The following is a 16,869-nucleotide window of genomic DNA, read 5'->3' as shown; positions in this document are numbered from 1 at the left end:
TGACTTCGTGCGTGGGTCGGATTCTAAAATAGCACCGCGGCCACGAAACGGGCGCGGTTGGCTTTTTGTGGATGTCAATAAAATTAAATTGCTATACTTTGCATCAATCGCCTTATCCTTATCCTTGAAAGATTAGGGTATGTTAAAATATGGTACCTGCTGAAATTAAAGGAGCATAATCTTGCGCGTGGTAATGTCCTGAGCCCTTGGATTTTTTTTTCATTGTTAAGATTATTGTCTCTTTATTTGAGAGCCTATCTGATATTTTTAAATCTCAACGTTTTGAACGGGTTCTTATATTCTTTTGAAGCACTGCTGACAGCAGTAACGCTTTATTTGTGGTGTCCAAGTATGAGGATGAGGAGCTCGCGACTCATGGTTGACTTATAGAGAAGAACCTTCTATGGATGGTATCTCGAGTCTTAGACCGGGTAGAAGATGGAATCCTAGGTTCAGAATACGTATAGACCTACTTAGTGGCTTTTATTGGACAACAGTGTATACGCTGGAAGTTGAAGAGGGAAGAGCTGGGCGATCTTTTAGTCAGATATCTAGGTATTCCAAGGTTCATATGGATAGCTGCCCATTTGGGCAGGAGGAGCGAGGCTAATTACGTAAGGTATTGCTTAGGTAATTAACAGGAGACCTCCAGGCTCGACGTCAAGCCCATTGTTGACAGCACTTGCTGTCATGTCATGATCGCATGATAGTGTTGGATGGGCCAATTTCTTCGCCGAGTGGTCCGAGTCACGCTTGCTATTTCGACTATCGCAGTCCACTCTGCTTCCTACGTTAAACCAGGTATAAAATCGTTGTATGGTATTGGAGCTGCTATCGAGGGGGGGTACTTGGAATATTGTCTGCAATATTTCATTGTATGTATCTGTCATAAGAAAAGGCTACAGACGTTGGTTTATAGAATAGGGGAGAAACGGGGCGTCGCGCAAGGCTGGAGTGGATAGGCGTTGATCAGGCGGGAGAAAACTTCGTTCTCAGAGTGTCCAAGTCAACAGTCTCCAGGTTCTTCCTCTGGTGTAGAATCAGGCCATGTTTGTGTCCAATGAGTTATCCAACCTCCAACCATTCCACGAGTAAGTGGACTCTTAGTATAGAGCCTACCATGACTATATACACTGAAATCCAGTGCCATACCCGGCCTCCATCGTGATCTCGAGGCATTTGGGCTTTTCCAGCCTTGTCCCTCGCAGGATGGATTTGGCCCGTTACCTTATAAAGTCCAGAGGGCCCTTTGTCGTAGAGACCAGAAACTGCCAAGTGAAGAAATCGTCCCCCAGCGCTGAGATGCGTGGTTTTTCTGCCGCCGTGAGCAAGGCCTCCCTGCTGATCCTGGCCGGCTGCTTTCTTCTTTCTGCCATGGCAGACGCTGCGACCAAGAAGTCCTATTTCATCCGCACCAAAGAAGACACCTCCTTGGAAACCTTTCAATCCTGGGTCCAGGAGCTGGACAATGGCCAGGGAAGACAGATCGTGCATGATCGCGTGTATCACCAGAGCTACGTGACTAACTTGACTGCCACCGAAGCAGAGCAAGTTAAGCAGAAGGATTTTATTCTGTTCGTGTACGAGCAAGGCGAGCCGCTGCTGATCAACGCGAGCCGTGCGATTCCTCATTCTCAACCTGGCGATGGACCATCCATTCCTCAAGCTCGATGGACTCGCAAATCCCCGGTCCACGAACGCACCATGGAGGGCGTGAGAACGCTGAACACCCAGCAAAGGTTCATTTCGTGGAATCAAGGAGGTCGCCCGCCCATCGATGCTCAATATGAATCCGACGACAACGACGGCGAGGGCGTCGACATCTATATTATAGACACTGGATTCAACCTAAATCTCGAGGTTCGGCGTTGCCCTCTCTGACCAGGAAACAGTTCAATCTCTAACCATTCAAATTCCTCCATAGGAACTCTCCGGTCGAGCTGTGAGGCCCCAGTATTACTTTGTCCCCAACCCGAACGAGCCGGACGTCCTTCCAGCCAGCATCGACGATCGCTACAATCATGGAACTGCTATCGCGGTCTTGGCCGGGGGGAAAACCCTCGGGATCGCCCCGAAGGCCGGTCTCTATATGGTAAAACACGTCACAGATGTCTTGAGCTCCGACAACAAAATCCTCCCCGCAACCTCCCCAGATGCAATTGAGGATGCCTTGAGCTACATCATCTCCAAAATCAGGACCAACGCGGGTAGAAAGGCGGTCGTTAACATGTCGCAAAGTAAGTGAATCACATCCGACGTATTGACGCATCGTGTTTGCAAGAAGTTAACCGAGGAATGGCCTTTCTTGTAGCGATCTCCGCCAATATGATACCACCCGTTTACGAGGCCTGCCGCCAGATCTTCGAGCGATTCATTGCCGATCTAGACAACCTCGGCGTGACCTTCGTGGTTTCCGCCGGGAACGACGGCATGAAGGGAGAAACGACGGCGGCTCATTTCCCCCAACTCTTGGGCACGGAGGAGAACATTATGCTCACCATCGGAGGGCTGAACTACGATGGGACTCTTTGGATCGATTCTGAGCCGCAGGGGTCGATGGGTTCAATTACCGCGTATAATCTGGGTGTTGGTATGACCATGATGTTTAATGATGGAGTGATTGTTCCAATTGAAAAAGTCGGTGGCACCAGCTACTCTGCAGCTCTCACGGTACGTTGACGTGCTCTTCCTTGCTCGGCCTTCTGACTGATGAATCCTGTAGAGCGGAATGATTGCTTCGTTGCTGGGGATCAAGCGCCCAGACCGCGTAGGGGTTTACCAGGGCATCAACGCGATCTATGATGGAAGCGGTACTCGCGTCTCTGCCAGAGAGACCAAGGCCTATGTCAAAGGGTTGACCTTTGAACGATCTTTGGATATTCTTCAAGCAGGCTCCAAGAAACCTCCCTACAAATTACCCACTGAGCTGAACTCGATCTACAACGGAGCACGCGGTGCTGCGGTCGTCTGCTAAAGTGAGCATTGGCGGTGGTGGTCCATCCATAGTCGGGCTTGGACATGGGAAATGCAAGGAAGAATGGCGCGCGAATCGACTCATAAATGAAGTCAGCCTTGCTCCTGAGAGATGTACGATGCTTGGAATGATTCAAATATTATGGCCTAAATCATACTTGGTAGCAATCAAAGATTCAACTCGTCCTAGGGGGTCTTCAGATCAGGGCTTACACTTGTGCCGCCGGCTTTTCCCCGAATGATCACCGAAATGCCATATCGATGTATACGGGTAAGCCGATCATCTCCGATGAAACTCGCCCTCTCGGTCAACTCCGTCATCGTTCGATCATTCTCCTGAACGGGCCAGGCTTGAACCTTCTTCGAATTGACTTCTTAGAGAGATCAATTCATTCTCTCCAGGTCACGTCAATATGACGACCGATGACCACCATCTCTTCTCTCTCGGAGACCATCAACACACGCCCATGTCCAGCCCTAGATAATCATCCATCAGAAGCCTCCTCCAACACAGCCCCTGACGAATAACCAAGAATCTCAAGACTGTACGATTCCACATTCATCGACAGAATGGCCGTCACCGCCCGAAAGCAAGCCAGCGCGATGAACCTCATCGAGGACGAAAACCCTAATGCCCGCCAGGACCAAGATAACAAACCCGCCGATCCCAATGCGCAGCTCGGTAGGCGACAGAACCGCTCTCATTGGTTTTCTTTGACGAGATTGTCCATGCTGACGGCGCGTTCGTGCTCCAGCTCGGGATGAACAAGACGACGTCAATCGCTCGAATATCATGCGGAGTGACAAACTCCGGCACGCGAAGCCGCGGCCTAGCGATGCGTACAACGAGGATCCGAATCTCGATGGTGTGTGCACGAATGTCGATGGTCTTTGCAAGGGGGCTAGATGAAGGGGTCTCGTCTTTTGGACTGGGGTTGACCGTGTCAGATCAAGTCGTGGGAATCAGAGTGCATTTCTGACTCGGTCCATTCATATACTCGAAGATCTTCAGATGCATTTCCGGTACTGGTGATAAACACAAACGGTCCTGAACATCGCGTTTTCGAGACTGAGAGTTGAATTATAGATTCTTGACAGGGTTTCTATACACAAGGGCGGTAGCGTTCCTTATATTCCATGTGGACCATCCGCGATCACTGTAGGCAGCGTAGAGCTGTTGATCGAATTTAGCTCAGCAGCACCCGGATCTCTCCTGTGGTCCGAGGGAAAAGCGTCCGCAGACTCCACTGGTCCTCCTTCTCGTCGTCTTCCTCATCATCCTCCGTTTCGGTCTTGCGTGTTGATCGGCCACTCCGGCCGCTAATAACGCTCTCGCTAGTGCCTGTGCTCACCTGAGTCATGCCTCTCGCCTCGTCAGCGGCAATGATCATGCCCTCAACAAACTCAAAGTCGCGACAGAATGCCTCGACCGCATCCTCGGTGACGCTCTGGGCGAGAGATGCACTTTGAAGACGCTTCAGGTGGTCCGTTGCGTCCATGAGAGCTGACGGGAGGAAGTCGTCTAACTGCTGGCTCGATGCAATCAGCGATTCGGGCTGGAATTCTGGAAGAGACGTCAGGTCCGCAAGATGAGGTTTTTGTTGATCTGGCTTCTCGGTCTTTTCGTCGGTCGTCTCCGCATCAGGCTCGGATTCTTTGCCTGTCTTGGAGAATGGCTCCAAGGCATCCAGCAGATCCTGTAGACCGGATGTATCAAGAAGGTATTGATGCTGCACGTCAAGGAGATTTGTGCGGAGCGTAGATAAGGCAGTGGACAACGGGGCGAGGTGCGTGGCAGTAGCGAAAGTAAAAGGCGAAATAGTTGCGCGAGCCGCAAGAAGAATGTTGGTGCGGTAGATAGTCTGCGCAGTAGTATCCTTGAGCTCATCAGACGATGACCGGGCCAATTTCAAAAATGGATCGAAGGCGGCACGAAGAACGGGAGTAAATGGGTTCTCGTTGCTAGTATCGCCTGACGGTTCATCTGCTTCAACTGAAACCTCGTAGGCTTTCATCAAAGACACCAGACCTTCCAATGCATCCAACAGGAACTCCGGCGGTGAAAGGTCTTCCGTTGGGGCCAGCGCAACATGATCACTCGACAAGGCAACGACCTGGTCACGCATCAGTGCCTCAAAGTGACCTAGTGTGAACTTCTCTAGGACCTGCATCAATTCAACTAGCTGCGACTGTGGTCCGACCAGCTTGGCGAAGGTCGCGCGGTAGAAAGATAGCAGGTTGACAACTTTGTAGCAGGTGACCGGGTCATCGTGGCCCTGGATCACCAACTCGACTCTCTGTCGGAGTGAACGAGATACGCCAGTCAGATCCCGATTGACCAAGTCACTCAGGGCTCGTTGGCCATCAAATGCGACAGCTTCATCTTCGTCAATACGAGACCAAGGCTCACTATTCAATCCCGCTTGGATGCCTCGCGCAAGTTCCTCTCCATCGGCAACAAACAATGCTTCCAAAGCTTCCCGCTCAGAAACAGTTGTAGAGTGTACCCATGCCAGCATATCACCTATATAACGGAGCGGATCATGCGCGGAGAATTCGATTGGCTTGACAGCATGATCCCCTGCAGCACCGGCCCTACTAGTACCGGAGATAGCATCTGTCAGCGCATAGTGGAATGCATCCGACAGGACGTAGTCCCGCGCCTCAGCAAAGAATTCCAGGCAGCTGTGGAACAAACTTGGTCGCTCCGCAAGAACGCGCAAAGCACGTCGAATAGAACTGCTGATGCGAGGGTCTTCGAGATTCAAAGACTGGAACTCCTTCTGGATCCACTTATATAATTTCTGATATGCAGAGTTCAGGTGACGAGAGCTCAGCTCCATGATTTCCAGGCCCAGTCGTTGATTCTCGCCGCCAAGGAGGAGTTCGCAATCGTGGTGCACTTGTTTGACGCGGGCGAGCACAGTGAAGAATCGCTCATCGATGGGCTCCCCGGCTGAAGTCAGGACCACCAGGTCCTCTTCAGGAAGCAAGAAGTGCTTGGTGAAAGCATTGAGAAGCTTCTGTTTTGTCTCTGTATCCTTCTTCTGGGTCATCAATGCCGTAGCCTCTTCTAGCACGGGAGCAGTGTCCTGCCTAGCCGAGCTGATATGCTTGCGCATTTCATCGCACGTTTGATTCAATGTTGTAATTACGCTTCCGATTCGTTTCAATTGCTGTGCGTCATCCATGGATTATTAGCCTTTCCCAATGCTCAACTGATGTTCCGACGCCGGTGCCTCACCTCTGCCACCTGTCCAAAATCCCTGACAATCTCCGCATTGCAATCGACCACTTCCTTCTGTACATCGAGCCGAAGCTGTCTCCGCGTTTCGGCAGTATTGTGAATCCCTCTGAGGCTCAATGTCTCGAGGGCATCGCGGATATTGGAGTCGGCATACGATGCCGACAGTACCGACGTCAAGCGGTTAGACAGGGCAGTCGAGCGCTGGGAAGGGGGAGACAATGGCGACGAAGCTGGAGATGGGCCATTGCTGGCACCAGCAGAGAAATAACTGGTCATGGTTGGCGACGCAATGGCCAGACTCGGGTGGGGAGAAAGGACAGTCTCTCGCAACGTGGACCAGACCGCCTTCGCCCGTATCTCTTATCGGCGCCGGCCATCACCAACATTCCATCAAATTCCCCGATCTCCCCAATTACCCCACGAATTGCGTGCACGCAATGGACTCGTTCGACAGTCCCCTCGTCTCGCCGACAAAGGCACGTCAGGCTGCCATTCAAGCCAAGGACTGGGCATACGTCAATTCCTGGCTGGCCCGACAGTACGCGCCGAAGCCGGTGCCCCAGTTCGAACGCAACGAGGATACACTGCGGGTCCTACTGGCATTGGCAGCTGCCAATGATTCCGCCGACGAGGAAATGATGCTCCAGCACCGCGCCCGCGAAGAGGCCATACAAGCTTTCAAGGCACGGGAGGAGGCCGAACACAAAGATGCACACGAACGACAGAAGAATGAGATTCTGGACGAGGTGGAAATGTGTCTCGACGACAAAGGCAGGCGTGATCTAGATGACCTCGCGGAATCAGCAGCCGTACTGGGGATGACATTGAACCCTGAGCCCGAGGATCTGAGCCAATCAATCGTGGAGCTCACGGTGGAAGACTTTGATACGCAAGACCAATTGGCCAAAGTGGAAACACTACATCAATATCTCCAAAAGGAGCTTGCTCGGCTCCAGGAAGACCTTGAGAAACTGAAGTCGGACAAGGCATTTGAAACTCCTCCGGATATCCAGGGATTGACTTCGGAGTGGACCCGCGGTACCAAAACGCTTGCTACGAAGGTTGGGGAATATCAAGATCGCATCGCATCACTTGAGCGGAACCAACCCCAAGGTCCCACTATCGAAGAGCTTATAGCCGATGAAGAAAGTGTCATTCGATTACGGGAAACGGTCAAGTCTCTTGAAGGGCGCGTGAAGGCATTTCATGATCTGCCAACCGATGTGCCAGGGGCGCGGGCCAGGTACAAGGAACTAGAGCGTGAACTCGCCCAGCTCACACGCCAGAGGGATACAATGTTCGGTGGTCTTGTAGGGCAACGATGAGCAAATTACATATTTTATACAACTACTATCTTTATTCGGGGAGAAGTCAAGTGTTATGAAACAGTCATCTGCGTTGAGGTAGGTAGATAACTAGCCAGAAAGAGCAAATGGTATCGTCGACTCATCAATGAATCATGATAAGAGGCATAGCACAATGTCCAAAGGGAGCACACAGGCAAAGGCCCTCTTAACAGACAGGCACCTTAGTTGTTGTTGCCCAACCCGAGAGTGTCCTTGATCTTGTCACCACTGGAAAGGTGGTCAGTCTCTGAAATTGTAGTATCTTAGATCGACAGGTCTTACATGGAGTTGCTGGCACCGCCGTGGGCATTGTTGTCGTAGGCACGCTGAGTCTTGTCAAAGGCAGTCTGTCCAGTACTCTTGCTGTCGTCGGTCTGGAAGCCACGAGCAACGCGGTCGGAGGTGTCGGTAACGGTCTCCTTGACCTTGTCTTGGGTGGACTTGGTGGAGTCAGGAATGATCTCCTCCTTGGCCTCTGCAAATGGGGTCAACGACGATGCGACAAAGAGTAGAGTAAATTCAGCGTAACATACTAGTGGTGAAATCCTTGCGACCAGCGTCAGACATGATGAAGGTTGATTGGAAAAGTTGGTTTGAGTGGGAAGTTGGTTTGAGTGGGAGTTTAGCTTTGAACGAGGTTTGTTGAGATGGAAGATGGAGAAGATTGAAAGTGAGAGACAGTAGGCTTTTATAGACGAGTCTTGAAAATCTTCCACATCACAATCTACAAAATGACGTCGTCCACTACTTGCGATTGCGAACAAGTCAGTAGTATGATATGATCTCGATCTATAACCTTGGCCCAGTTCCCCGGACTAAGAACAAGCTTGAAATGCGGTTGGTGGAACCACGAATCAGCATGCTGCATGCAAATGTCTCCGAGTGTCTTGCAGATGACGATGCCAAGATATGGCGAAGGTGGCGCGTCCAAACCTGGAATTTATCGAAATAGTAAACGCATGCAAGCTTAAAATGATGACGTCGCGATGAGGTCTAATGACTAACTAAAGACAGTCTACATAGGGACTAGCGCAAGTGACCACAAACATGGCAGGCGGTATTATTCTGCACAATATTTATTTCTCCCTTGACACCGCCTGCCCTCACCGCTCGGGCAACGCCACCCAACAGCGGCAGTATGGCTGCCCAGCTCAACCTGACTCACGTCGGGGTATGCTGCTCCTCGACACGCTCGATGCATCATTGCGACATGCTAGTTGACGTTTGTTTTCATCCGCTCTATCGTGGATCTGTACCGATCTTTATCGCTTTATCCCACTCTTTCCTCGAATTGAAACCCAAGCCTGCCCAAGTCTGACCCTGCTGCCCTAAATGCCTATGTTGGCATCTGAGCCTCCTGAGCCGCCCTCGAATTGGGACCTCAGCCCAGTGCTCGACCTTCTTCGCTCCCCTGCCGTCAGCTTTGTTTCTCCTACCTCCAATCGCTCTCAATCAGCTATTCCTCCCTCGTCACCAAACGGAGGGCCAAGACAACATGGGGGGGATGGTGCCCATAGTCCACCCACGGCTCTGAAACTTTCGCGGAGCTACACTAAACTGGGAGACTTCGGCTCGGTATGGAATGTTCTCAGCTCCGAATCAACCTGGATGAACAATAATGCGCCGGCGGATCCAATAACTGATAATTCGGCGAATCCCGACTCCCCTCGTGAACACCGTGCGAGTATCACGGTTCTCCAAGAGCCCTCTGGAGCTGCATCATGCATCGAAGAATTCCACACAGAGTCAGCTCATTCTCCTTGTAAAGCTGTTTCAGTGCCAGAAGCTTCCAAAACACGTGCCTTAAAGAAGAACATTGTCGGTCACGCGACACGTTCATCTGCCCAGCCGCATACAATCACGATCCTGAAGCGAGCTGAAGACAAGACTCATAGCACTGTTCCTACAACTCTGCCTCCCCGAACCCCTTTGAAACCCATCCCTCGCTCTGGGAATTCATTGGAGACTCCTAAGCCCAAGGTTAAGGCTGGTTGGAAAGATACCAAGCCGGCTGCCAACGGCGAGCCCTTACAATCGGAAAGCAGTGCAGAGCCGGACTCGGATTCTAGCGCTGTGGTTTTTGACCTGCCCTCTCGTCCAAAATTGGGAGCCCTAGGGTTTGTCCCCTCACAGGTGGGCACGCCTGATGCACAGACTGCCCATTATGATACTCCCCCGTCGTCATTTGATGATAAGGACTCGGGATTCAACTCTGATGTTATCCAAACCATTTTGAACTCCTCTGGCCCGGTTCGTGTGGAATCCACAAAGTACAAAAACGCCACGGAGCGGCGTGTCTTCTTGATGACCAAGCTTCTCAAAGACTTCCCTGAATACGCCCAGCTTGTCTCACAGATGGGACGCCCTACGGTAACCCACAAGAGTGTCGAATCACGTCCTGTCCATGTCTTTGTTGACATGTCTAATGTACGCCTTGGCCACTTGTTCATTTCTCTGTGCCCTTTCAAGCTGACATGTCTCCGCCAGATCATGGTTGGATTCCACGATTCGGTAAAAGTCTCGCGGAACATCCCCATCACCACTCGAATCCGGCGCCTACACATGTCCTTTACCAACTTTTCTTTAATCATGGAACGGGGCCGCCCGACCGCCAAGAGAGTCTTGGTCGGCTCGGACCGACTACCTGCCATCAACGAAGCTGAGAAGCTTGGCTACGAAGCCAATATTTTAGACCGTGTACACAAGGTCAAGCATGCTACATCCCGCCAGGCCAAGTTGCAAAGGGCCAATGGCCTCGGATCACACTCAGCGTCTCTTGGGCCTGAAACGGTCGGCGCAGAACGTTGGGTGGAGCAGGGCGTGGACGAAATTCTGCACCTGAAGATCCTGGAAAGCCTGGTCGATGCCGCCCAGCCGGCGACTATTGTCCTCGCAACTGGTGATGCGGCGGAAGCCGAATACTCTGGTGGATTCATGCGCATGATTGAGCGCGCGCTGGGGCGTGGATGGAACGTTGAGCTGGTAAGTTTCTCGCAGGTTACCAGTAATGCCTATCGCAAGAAGGAATTTCGTGAGAAATGGGGATGGCGTTTCCGGATTATCGAGCTGGATACTTATGTGGAGGAACTGTTTGTTTGAACCGAAGACATGAGAGACGTCTTGATCAATGGATCAACTATGGACTCTTCAACATACTTTGTCAGCTACCTGTAGAGTATTTGACCATGATCGGGTATCTTCTTTTGGACTTCCATTCTGGATGTAGTCTGTAGATTGGTGATCCATACTGTAGCGACGTACATAGCAAAGTCGTAGTGTTGAGTCAACCCATCGCCCCTCCAGGCGCGAACCAACGTCATTGGGCGGAAGACTTCCACCCGCAAACTGCTGCCTCCCACGCGCCTCGTCTACATAAACCGCACCTGAAAGCCGGCTCTATTCCTCGCGCTCTTTGGAAGTCAATCCCTTCTTTTGACTTCGTCTTTGTGGCCTCCGTGTACAGCCCGGGCTTTACGAGGCGCACGACAATCAGAGAAAAATCCAGATAAGCTCCAACGTGGGGCTCGGCACAGAATTTCTATATCGGCGAGCCTGGACCCTGCAGCTCATCGAAACCCAGATAAGAGAGCTTGTCCTAATCTACCAAGGAAGCAAGGGCATCTCATCACCGATCCCTTGGCCATTTGAGCTCGATTATGGCGCAGGTCACAGAGCAAGAGTTCTTCGGAGGGGCCATCCGGGGCGCTGTGCCCCAGCGCTGGATCGATGCAAGGTCAGTACAGTCTCGACGATGTATAAAATAGCCCTTGGCGGCACGATTCTCGATCCAACCCTCCAATCCTTCCTGCATGATACTCATTCCACCCCGACGCATCTCGGACTCCAAGACCGGGCCGCCATATCCCTCGTCGCAGCAAACGAAGTCCCCAACAACAACCATGCTAACCGACATCCCAGCAACCTCCGTGAAATCCCCGACCACCAAGAGCTATTCCTCTCGCCGGAAACGCTCTCCAACCTGATCATCGAGATCAACCAGCGCGTGTCGCAGGAAGACGCGCTCAGCACCTTCGCCACCCTCAGTCACCAGCAGCCCACGCTGGCCGCCGGCAGCGGCAGCGGCGCAACCGCCACAGCAGAGACGGTCAACCAAGCCGCAGCGCTGCACCACCTGCACGACCTCTGCGACGAGGGCGACGTGATGCAGGTCGTCCTCCCGCCGCAACGCGCGGCTCTAGGGGCGCTGTCCGCCTCGCCGACAGGCGCGCCAATCAGCGCGTACAAGGGCGTGGTGCAATTCACGAGCTCGCGCCAGCGCGGTGCGCGGGTTTCTACGTCTGCGGCGGATGCGGCCGTTGCTGGTGCGGTGCTGAATGGGGAGGCGCCCGAGCTGACGACGAAGTTGACCTGCCATTACCTCCTTGTGCGGCTCGAGGCGCAGGAGACGGATCTGTTGGTCTTGTTTAATGTGCCGCATGAGGAATTCGATAAGAATGGAGACCCGCGCGGGCTGTCGAGGGAAGAGACGGTTGCGGAGGATACGATCAAGGCGTTGGTGGAGAGACTGGATATCCGTGATTGGGAACTGTTTGTTTAGGTTCTGCAGTGGATGAGAGGGACTCGGGGATATATGTGGACTTGGGAAACACGGTACTCAAAAGGGACGCTATGCAGGATTTGGGAGGACTCCTTATATGTTGGAACACGAACCCGATCGCCGCGGTTAGCTGAATAGATACTTCCCATGACAATCGATAGCGAATGAAACATGGACAAGATACAATGAGCTGAGGCTGGGTGGGTGTACTACACGGCTACGCACGACATATCTTACCGTCAAAGCCAGTCGAGAATGCAATCCCAGTCCCGAGACATTCAAATAGATGCAGTATATTTCCATTTCGAAGCAGATCCCGTAGGTACAAAGGCACCGCGCTATGCTAATTCAAATCATGCCCATGTTGTAGATCACCCATCTCCATATCACTGTAATCGAGTCTCTAAAACCCGGAATCATCATGTGAAGACTGTGAGCTCGGGGGGCTGGGGGCGTGCTGGCTGGGCTGAGAGTTCTGAAAGGTCGGCATGAAGGTAGTTTTCTTGGGCGACACATTCCGTGGCTTCGGCTTGATTTGCTCCAGTTTGCCTCTACAGGCACCACAGGAGACACGCGAGGGATCAATACTCTTCGAGTGGCGGCCGTAAGTGACTTTGCAGCCCCCACACATCCACACATACTTGTAATCGATTTTGTAGGAATGCTTGGTTGTGATATTGATCTTTCCGCCATACCAAGGATGCTCCTTCATGGCTTCGGCGCATTTCCGGGCCCACGCCTTGAAGGTAGGACCGTGGGGGTTGTTGGTGACTTTGGAGATCATGTAGGCAGCCAGATGGCAGTATTCGTGAGCGAGGGTGTTGATCAGCCGATAGTCATCGTCAATGATGCGCTCAGCCAGCTCGATTTTGGCGGCGTGTTTAGTCTCCACGCTCGGGAGAGCTCCTGACTCTGCTACTAGAAATCGATCTCGGCTCCAGTGTGCCCGGCCGGCAGTTTTCTGGAGGGTCTTGGACCAGACAATTGCAACGCCACCAGAGCTTCTGGCGAGGCGTTGGATCTCTCCCCCGGAGACGGCATTGTCCAATGCTTCGAAGAAGGCTCTTGCGGAATCGTGCTTCTTGTTGTCGAATGAGAGACGGCGCGCTTTGGCAATGCGCTTCTCCTCGGCCTCTGCTTTCTTGAGAGCTGTCTTGCTCGGAATCTTGACCGGGGACATGGACTTGGACCTGGATTTGGGGCTGGTGATTGTGGTGGTTGTGGAAAGGGTGCTGCTATCTTCGCGGTCCGAAAGGTCAAAGTCACGTAGCTGGTCAATCAGATTGCGCCCCGACGGTTTTCCTTTGCGCGGCGAGTGGTGGTCAATCCAGTCGTTGGTTACTTCCTGACTCCAGAACGCATCGCTACTTTCACGGTGCGGCGTTGGCGGAATTCGAGCCTTGTCTTTGATGGGAGATCGTGAGGATCGGTTGCGTGCTGGACTAGCTTGCGGTGTTCGCGGACGTGACTCTGTGGGCGTAAGTTGAGGTGGAGATGAAACCAAGTCTATCACTGAGCTGCGTGGGAGTTGTCAGAGGGCGAGTTTGATATCAGAGCTCGAGGGGCAGATGGTGAGGCGTACTATGCAAGGTCTGTTGCCAACTGGGAGTCGGCCTCATTTTCATCATCCAGATCCAGCTTGCTGAGCTTTGTGGACAATTGAAGATCATCCTGAAACGAGTGCTTGGAAGCGTCCTTGGACGGTGAAGGAAGTTTGACTGCATCCGGGATTTTGGGTTCCAGCGAAAAGGATGATTTGGAGGGCGATTCGTTCACTGTCTCTCCTCCTATACTGGTCCTTGGCTTCCGCCCTCTCATGAGCCTCTTTCGAGCGGATTTGGGAGGCGGCGATGGCGTGAACGCCTTTTGGCTTTCTTCCTCTGTTTCAGAGTCGGATGTCTCATGGAAACTGAGATCGTCATTGTCACTGACAATGAAGTCGTCCAGTGAGTTTAAGCTACTATCCCCGGCGTTGTCTTCCTCCTCTGACTCCTGGTTCAGATCGTTCAAAGCCCTCTCATCGGCTCGGTTTCCCCCTGTGCCCAACGCCATGTTTCGTCTAGTCGGCGACCGTTGTGGAGCGATATTCGTTGTTGCAGCAGATGAGTCTGTCGCATCATCTGTGACATCATTCTCCTTCTCATAGTCATCCGTTTCTACTTTGATACTGGGTCGCTGGCGTGGTCCCTGTCGCAAAGGAAGGAGAAGAGAGTTGACATGCGTGGCCTTCAGGGTCCTGGTTCTCTTCTGCTTGCTGGGTGAAACTGACTGCGAGCTGGTGTTGTCCTCTGTGCTCCCCATTGTGACATTGTCCGAGAAGATGTCGAATACCGCCGCGGATGCCTTGCTGTTCCGTTGTGAACGGCCGTTGAGGCGTCGGGTTTGGGGTTCGTGTGCATTGGGGCCCAGGCTATCAGCCCTTTCCTCCAGTCGCTCGGTCAAGCCAGGTTTCCTTCTGGACACCTCATCACTCTGGGGTTTTGTGTTATTGAGTCGTGCCATCGTGCCTGTTGGCGCTGCCGGAGAGGTTGGTTCTGATGTGCGGTTTGGCGTCGACTTTGTGGTTGAAACGCCCGGGTGCTTGGGCGGTCGAAGCGACCAGCGAATGTGATCCGTTCGTAACGGGGACAGATGCACTACAGCCTCTGCTGGTGACTCCTGTGATGCCTTGGAATGGGTGTTTCTGGGGAATCGTCGAGTTGAGAGGTTTTCCTCCAAGGATTCGTGAGTGTTATCGTTTGGTGTTGGCACGGCAACCACCCGCTAAACTCACTTCCGCCACAGTCGCGCAGTCGAAGTAGTATACAACAGGGAAGCAGAACACTAATTCAACAATCATTGTGAGTAGGGGCTGCTTGAAACTCTATATTTTGAGGTACCGTGTGATATATTTGAATTCTGCCATGGCTTGAATCTGGCTCATTGCATCTTAGTCATTTGACAAATACAGTGAGGACTTAGCAGTGAATCAATAAGAATGGCTATATCTAATGCCAGTTACACATGACTTCTACCTTTCCTGCAAACATATGTAACTTTTCTTGCACATTTTCTAGTCGGATGCATACAACACACCTTCAATCTCTCTCAGGATACTCTCAGCAACCTGGTTGAGCAGGAGGTATATCTTTTGTTATACGACGCGAGTTGATATTGTCACCTACTGTTCTGTGGCAAATAGCACGCATATTCTTGGAGATGTTACCTTGCACAGAGGAACCGAGTATGGCAAAGCTACCTTATTTGGCATAAACTGGCTTACATCACATAGGTAGCCAGAGACTATTGATACTTTCCTTACTCTTGATAGGTCGACAGACTCTTGGGGTTAAACCTGGTCAGCTGCGTGAAGTCAGTTTGGATAGTCATCTATTGTCCCGACAGTGTCCTCGGTCAAGCAGGTAGTGTCGTTTTCTTCAACCCCCCAATATAGACTAGAAACATCTGATCATTTAGGCAGCTTGCAGTAAGAGGGTTATATGAGGGGTGAGGAGGTCATAGCTAGGTCTAGGGACTATCGTGTTGTGGGATGATAATGAGGACATGTTTATTTTTAGAATGGCTGCTATAATTATGTGATGATAGAGTTAAATTTGTAGGTTATATGAGTAGGCGGATGTGGAGTGCTTTGAAGTCGATGATATATTTCGAAACCCAACACCATCGTAGTGATTGCATATCATTCAACCCATGAACACGTGTAAGTGTAAAATAATTAAGAAGCCTTGGATGATCTGAATTGAAAATATCTGAATTATGAAACTAATGGTGTCTAAGCAAACAAATCTGGTGGTGCACGTATGTACCTCGACATATAGTCGCAGCCCAGAAAGGTATATACCGTATGCAGGTCGCGGACCAACATCAATTAGTACCACAGACCACAGTTCCTTTCCTTCCCCGCCTATCATATTCGTAGAAATACCGCGATAAGAATAAAATGACAATGTATTATTTGTAGAAGGGACCTAGGGCGAGTGAAGCTATACTTAGCTACCTACCCAGCTCCCCAACTGCCTGACTAAACGCGACCAAACACGGTCATCCACATCGAGTGCTATATATACATACAAAACAGAGCGCTCCTAAGAAGCATAATATCAAACACATCCAACGTCCATTTCCGAGCCTATTCTATAATCTGTATTGTACCACCAGCAGACGCCCGCGAACACCGGCGCGGTACAACGCGACCGACAACCCAGCAGCAGTCAAACGCCACAATAAAACCTACACAGAGTATACTGAAACCCATCCGCTGCGTGACGCGAGGATAATGCATAGACCTGCGGCGACAATCGCCGCAGACAAGCTAGCCGAAGCAGTCGACCAGAGAGCCATGCAGCTCGCCGGAATGAACGTCCCCTGAACGACGCCGATCATACCGCTCCCCCCAAAGAAGCTCCCGCCCAAGCATCCCTGGTCCCTGGATCGACAATGGCAACCGCAGGCCGATCGCTCCATTCCGCTGCCATGCCGCGACGGAGATCAGCGGTCCCTTGCCTCCGGTGTCCCAGCGCATCCCAACGAGGTTGGGAGCGGGCGACCAAGGCTGGCAGGTCGGGAATTCCATGGGGTGGCTTCGGGGATGAAGGACAGTACATTAGGTGGACGCCGGTGGAGAGGTGTGCTGGGGGCGAGGGTGACAGGCGTCGTTCTCGCCACCGAAGTGACACAGGTCCCGTTGATCATCGGGAGCACGTCCAAGTGACATGCAAAGCACAGTGTCTGAGCGACCACGTTGG

General features: G+C 52.0%; 8 protein-coding genes across 8 annotated transcripts; 5 read left to right on the top strand and 3 right to left on the bottom strand.

Annotated features, from left to right (window-relative positions):
- Positions 1-1,302: 1,302 nt before the first annotated feature.
- Positions 1,303-2,974, top strand: N7459_009978 (S8 family peptidase; the record flags this gene model as incomplete). The annotated part of the gene is made up of 4 exons (XM_056949146.1): positions 1,303-1,860; positions 1,925-2,237; positions 2,312-2,670; positions 2,723-2,974. The coding sequence occupies 4 exons, from the start codon at positions 1,303-1,305 to the stop codon at positions 2,972-2,974; spliced, it is 1,482 nt and encodes a 493-aa protein (XP_056796371.1).
- Positions 2,975-3,543: 569 nt separating this feature from the next.
- Positions 3,544-3,883, top strand: N7459_009977 (uncharacterized protein; the record flags this gene model as incomplete). The annotated part of the gene is made up of 2 exons (XM_056949145.1): positions 3,544-3,655; positions 3,729-3,883. The coding sequence occupies 2 exons, from the start codon at positions 3,544-3,546 to the stop codon at positions 3,881-3,883; spliced, it is 267 nt and encodes an 88-aa protein (XP_056796370.1).
- A 277-nt stretch (positions 3,884-4,160) lies between these two features.
- cog6 (Golgi transport complex subunit COG6) lies at positions 4,161-6,496 on the bottom strand (the record flags this gene model as incomplete). The annotated part of the gene is made up of 2 exons (XM_056949144.1): positions 4,161-6,149; positions 6,218-6,496. The coding sequence occupies 2 exons, from the start codon at positions 6,494-6,496 to the stop codon at positions 4,161-4,163; spliced, it is 2,268 nt and encodes a 755-aa protein (XP_056796369.1).
- Positions 6,497-6,657: 161 nt separating this feature from the next.
- Positions 6,658-7,545, top strand: N7459_009975 (uncharacterized protein; the record flags this gene model as incomplete). Its single annotated transcript, XM_056949143.1, has 1 exon — positions 6,658-7,545. One exon carries the CDS (start codon positions 6,658-6,660, stop codon positions 7,543-7,545), a length of 888 nt encoding a protein of 295 aa, XP_056796368.1.
- Positions 7,546-7,748: 203 nt separating this feature from the next.
- Positions 7,749-8,133, bottom strand: N7459_009974 (heat shock 9/12 family protein; the record flags this gene model as incomplete). Its single annotated transcript, XM_056949142.1, has 3 exons — positions 7,749-7,794; positions 7,849-8,041; positions 8,100-8,133. 3 exons carry the CDS (start codon positions 8,131-8,133, stop codon positions 7,749-7,751), a joined length of 273 nt encoding a protein of 90 aa, XP_056796367.1.
- A 765-nt stretch (positions 8,134-8,898) lies between these two features.
- N7459_009973 (NYN domain-containing protein) lies at positions 8,899-10,665 on the top strand (the record flags this gene model as incomplete). Its single annotated transcript, XM_056949141.1, has 1 exon — positions 8,899-10,665. The coding sequence occupies one exon, from the start codon at positions 8,899-8,901 to the stop codon at positions 10,663-10,665; it is 1,767 nt and encodes a 588-aa protein (XP_056796366.1).
- A 652-nt stretch (positions 10,666-11,317) lies between these two features.
- mog1 (Ran GTPase-binding protein MOG1) lies at positions 11,318-12,124 on the top strand (the record flags this gene model as incomplete). Its single annotated transcript, XM_056949140.1, has 1 exon — positions 11,318-12,124. One exon carries the CDS (start codon positions 11,318-11,320, stop codon positions 12,122-12,124), a length of 807 nt encoding a protein of 268 aa, XP_056796365.1.
- A 403-nt stretch (positions 12,125-12,527) lies between these two features.
- Positions 12,528-14,626, bottom strand: N7459_009971 (SprT family zinc-dependent metalloprotease; the record flags this gene model as incomplete). The annotated part of the gene is made up of 2 exons (XM_056949139.1): positions 12,528-13,566; positions 13,707-14,626. 2 exons carry the CDS (start codon positions 14,624-14,626, stop codon positions 12,528-12,530), a joined length of 1,959 nt encoding a protein of 652 aa, XP_056796364.1.
- Between the last annotated feature and the right edge of the window lie 2,243 nt (positions 14,627-16,869).

This window comes from Penicillium hispanicum (assembly GCF_028827665.1).
Source record: "Penicillium hispanicum strain IBT 35686 chromosome Unknown utg000008l_segment0_segment0, whole genome shotgun sequence".
NCBI lineage: Eukaryota > Fungi > Ascomycota > Eurotiomycetes > Eurotiales > Aspergillaceae > Penicillium > Penicillium hispanicum.
The sequence above is the reverse complement of the archived record's forward strand: the minus strand, read 5'-3'. Positions and strand labels throughout refer to the sequence as shown.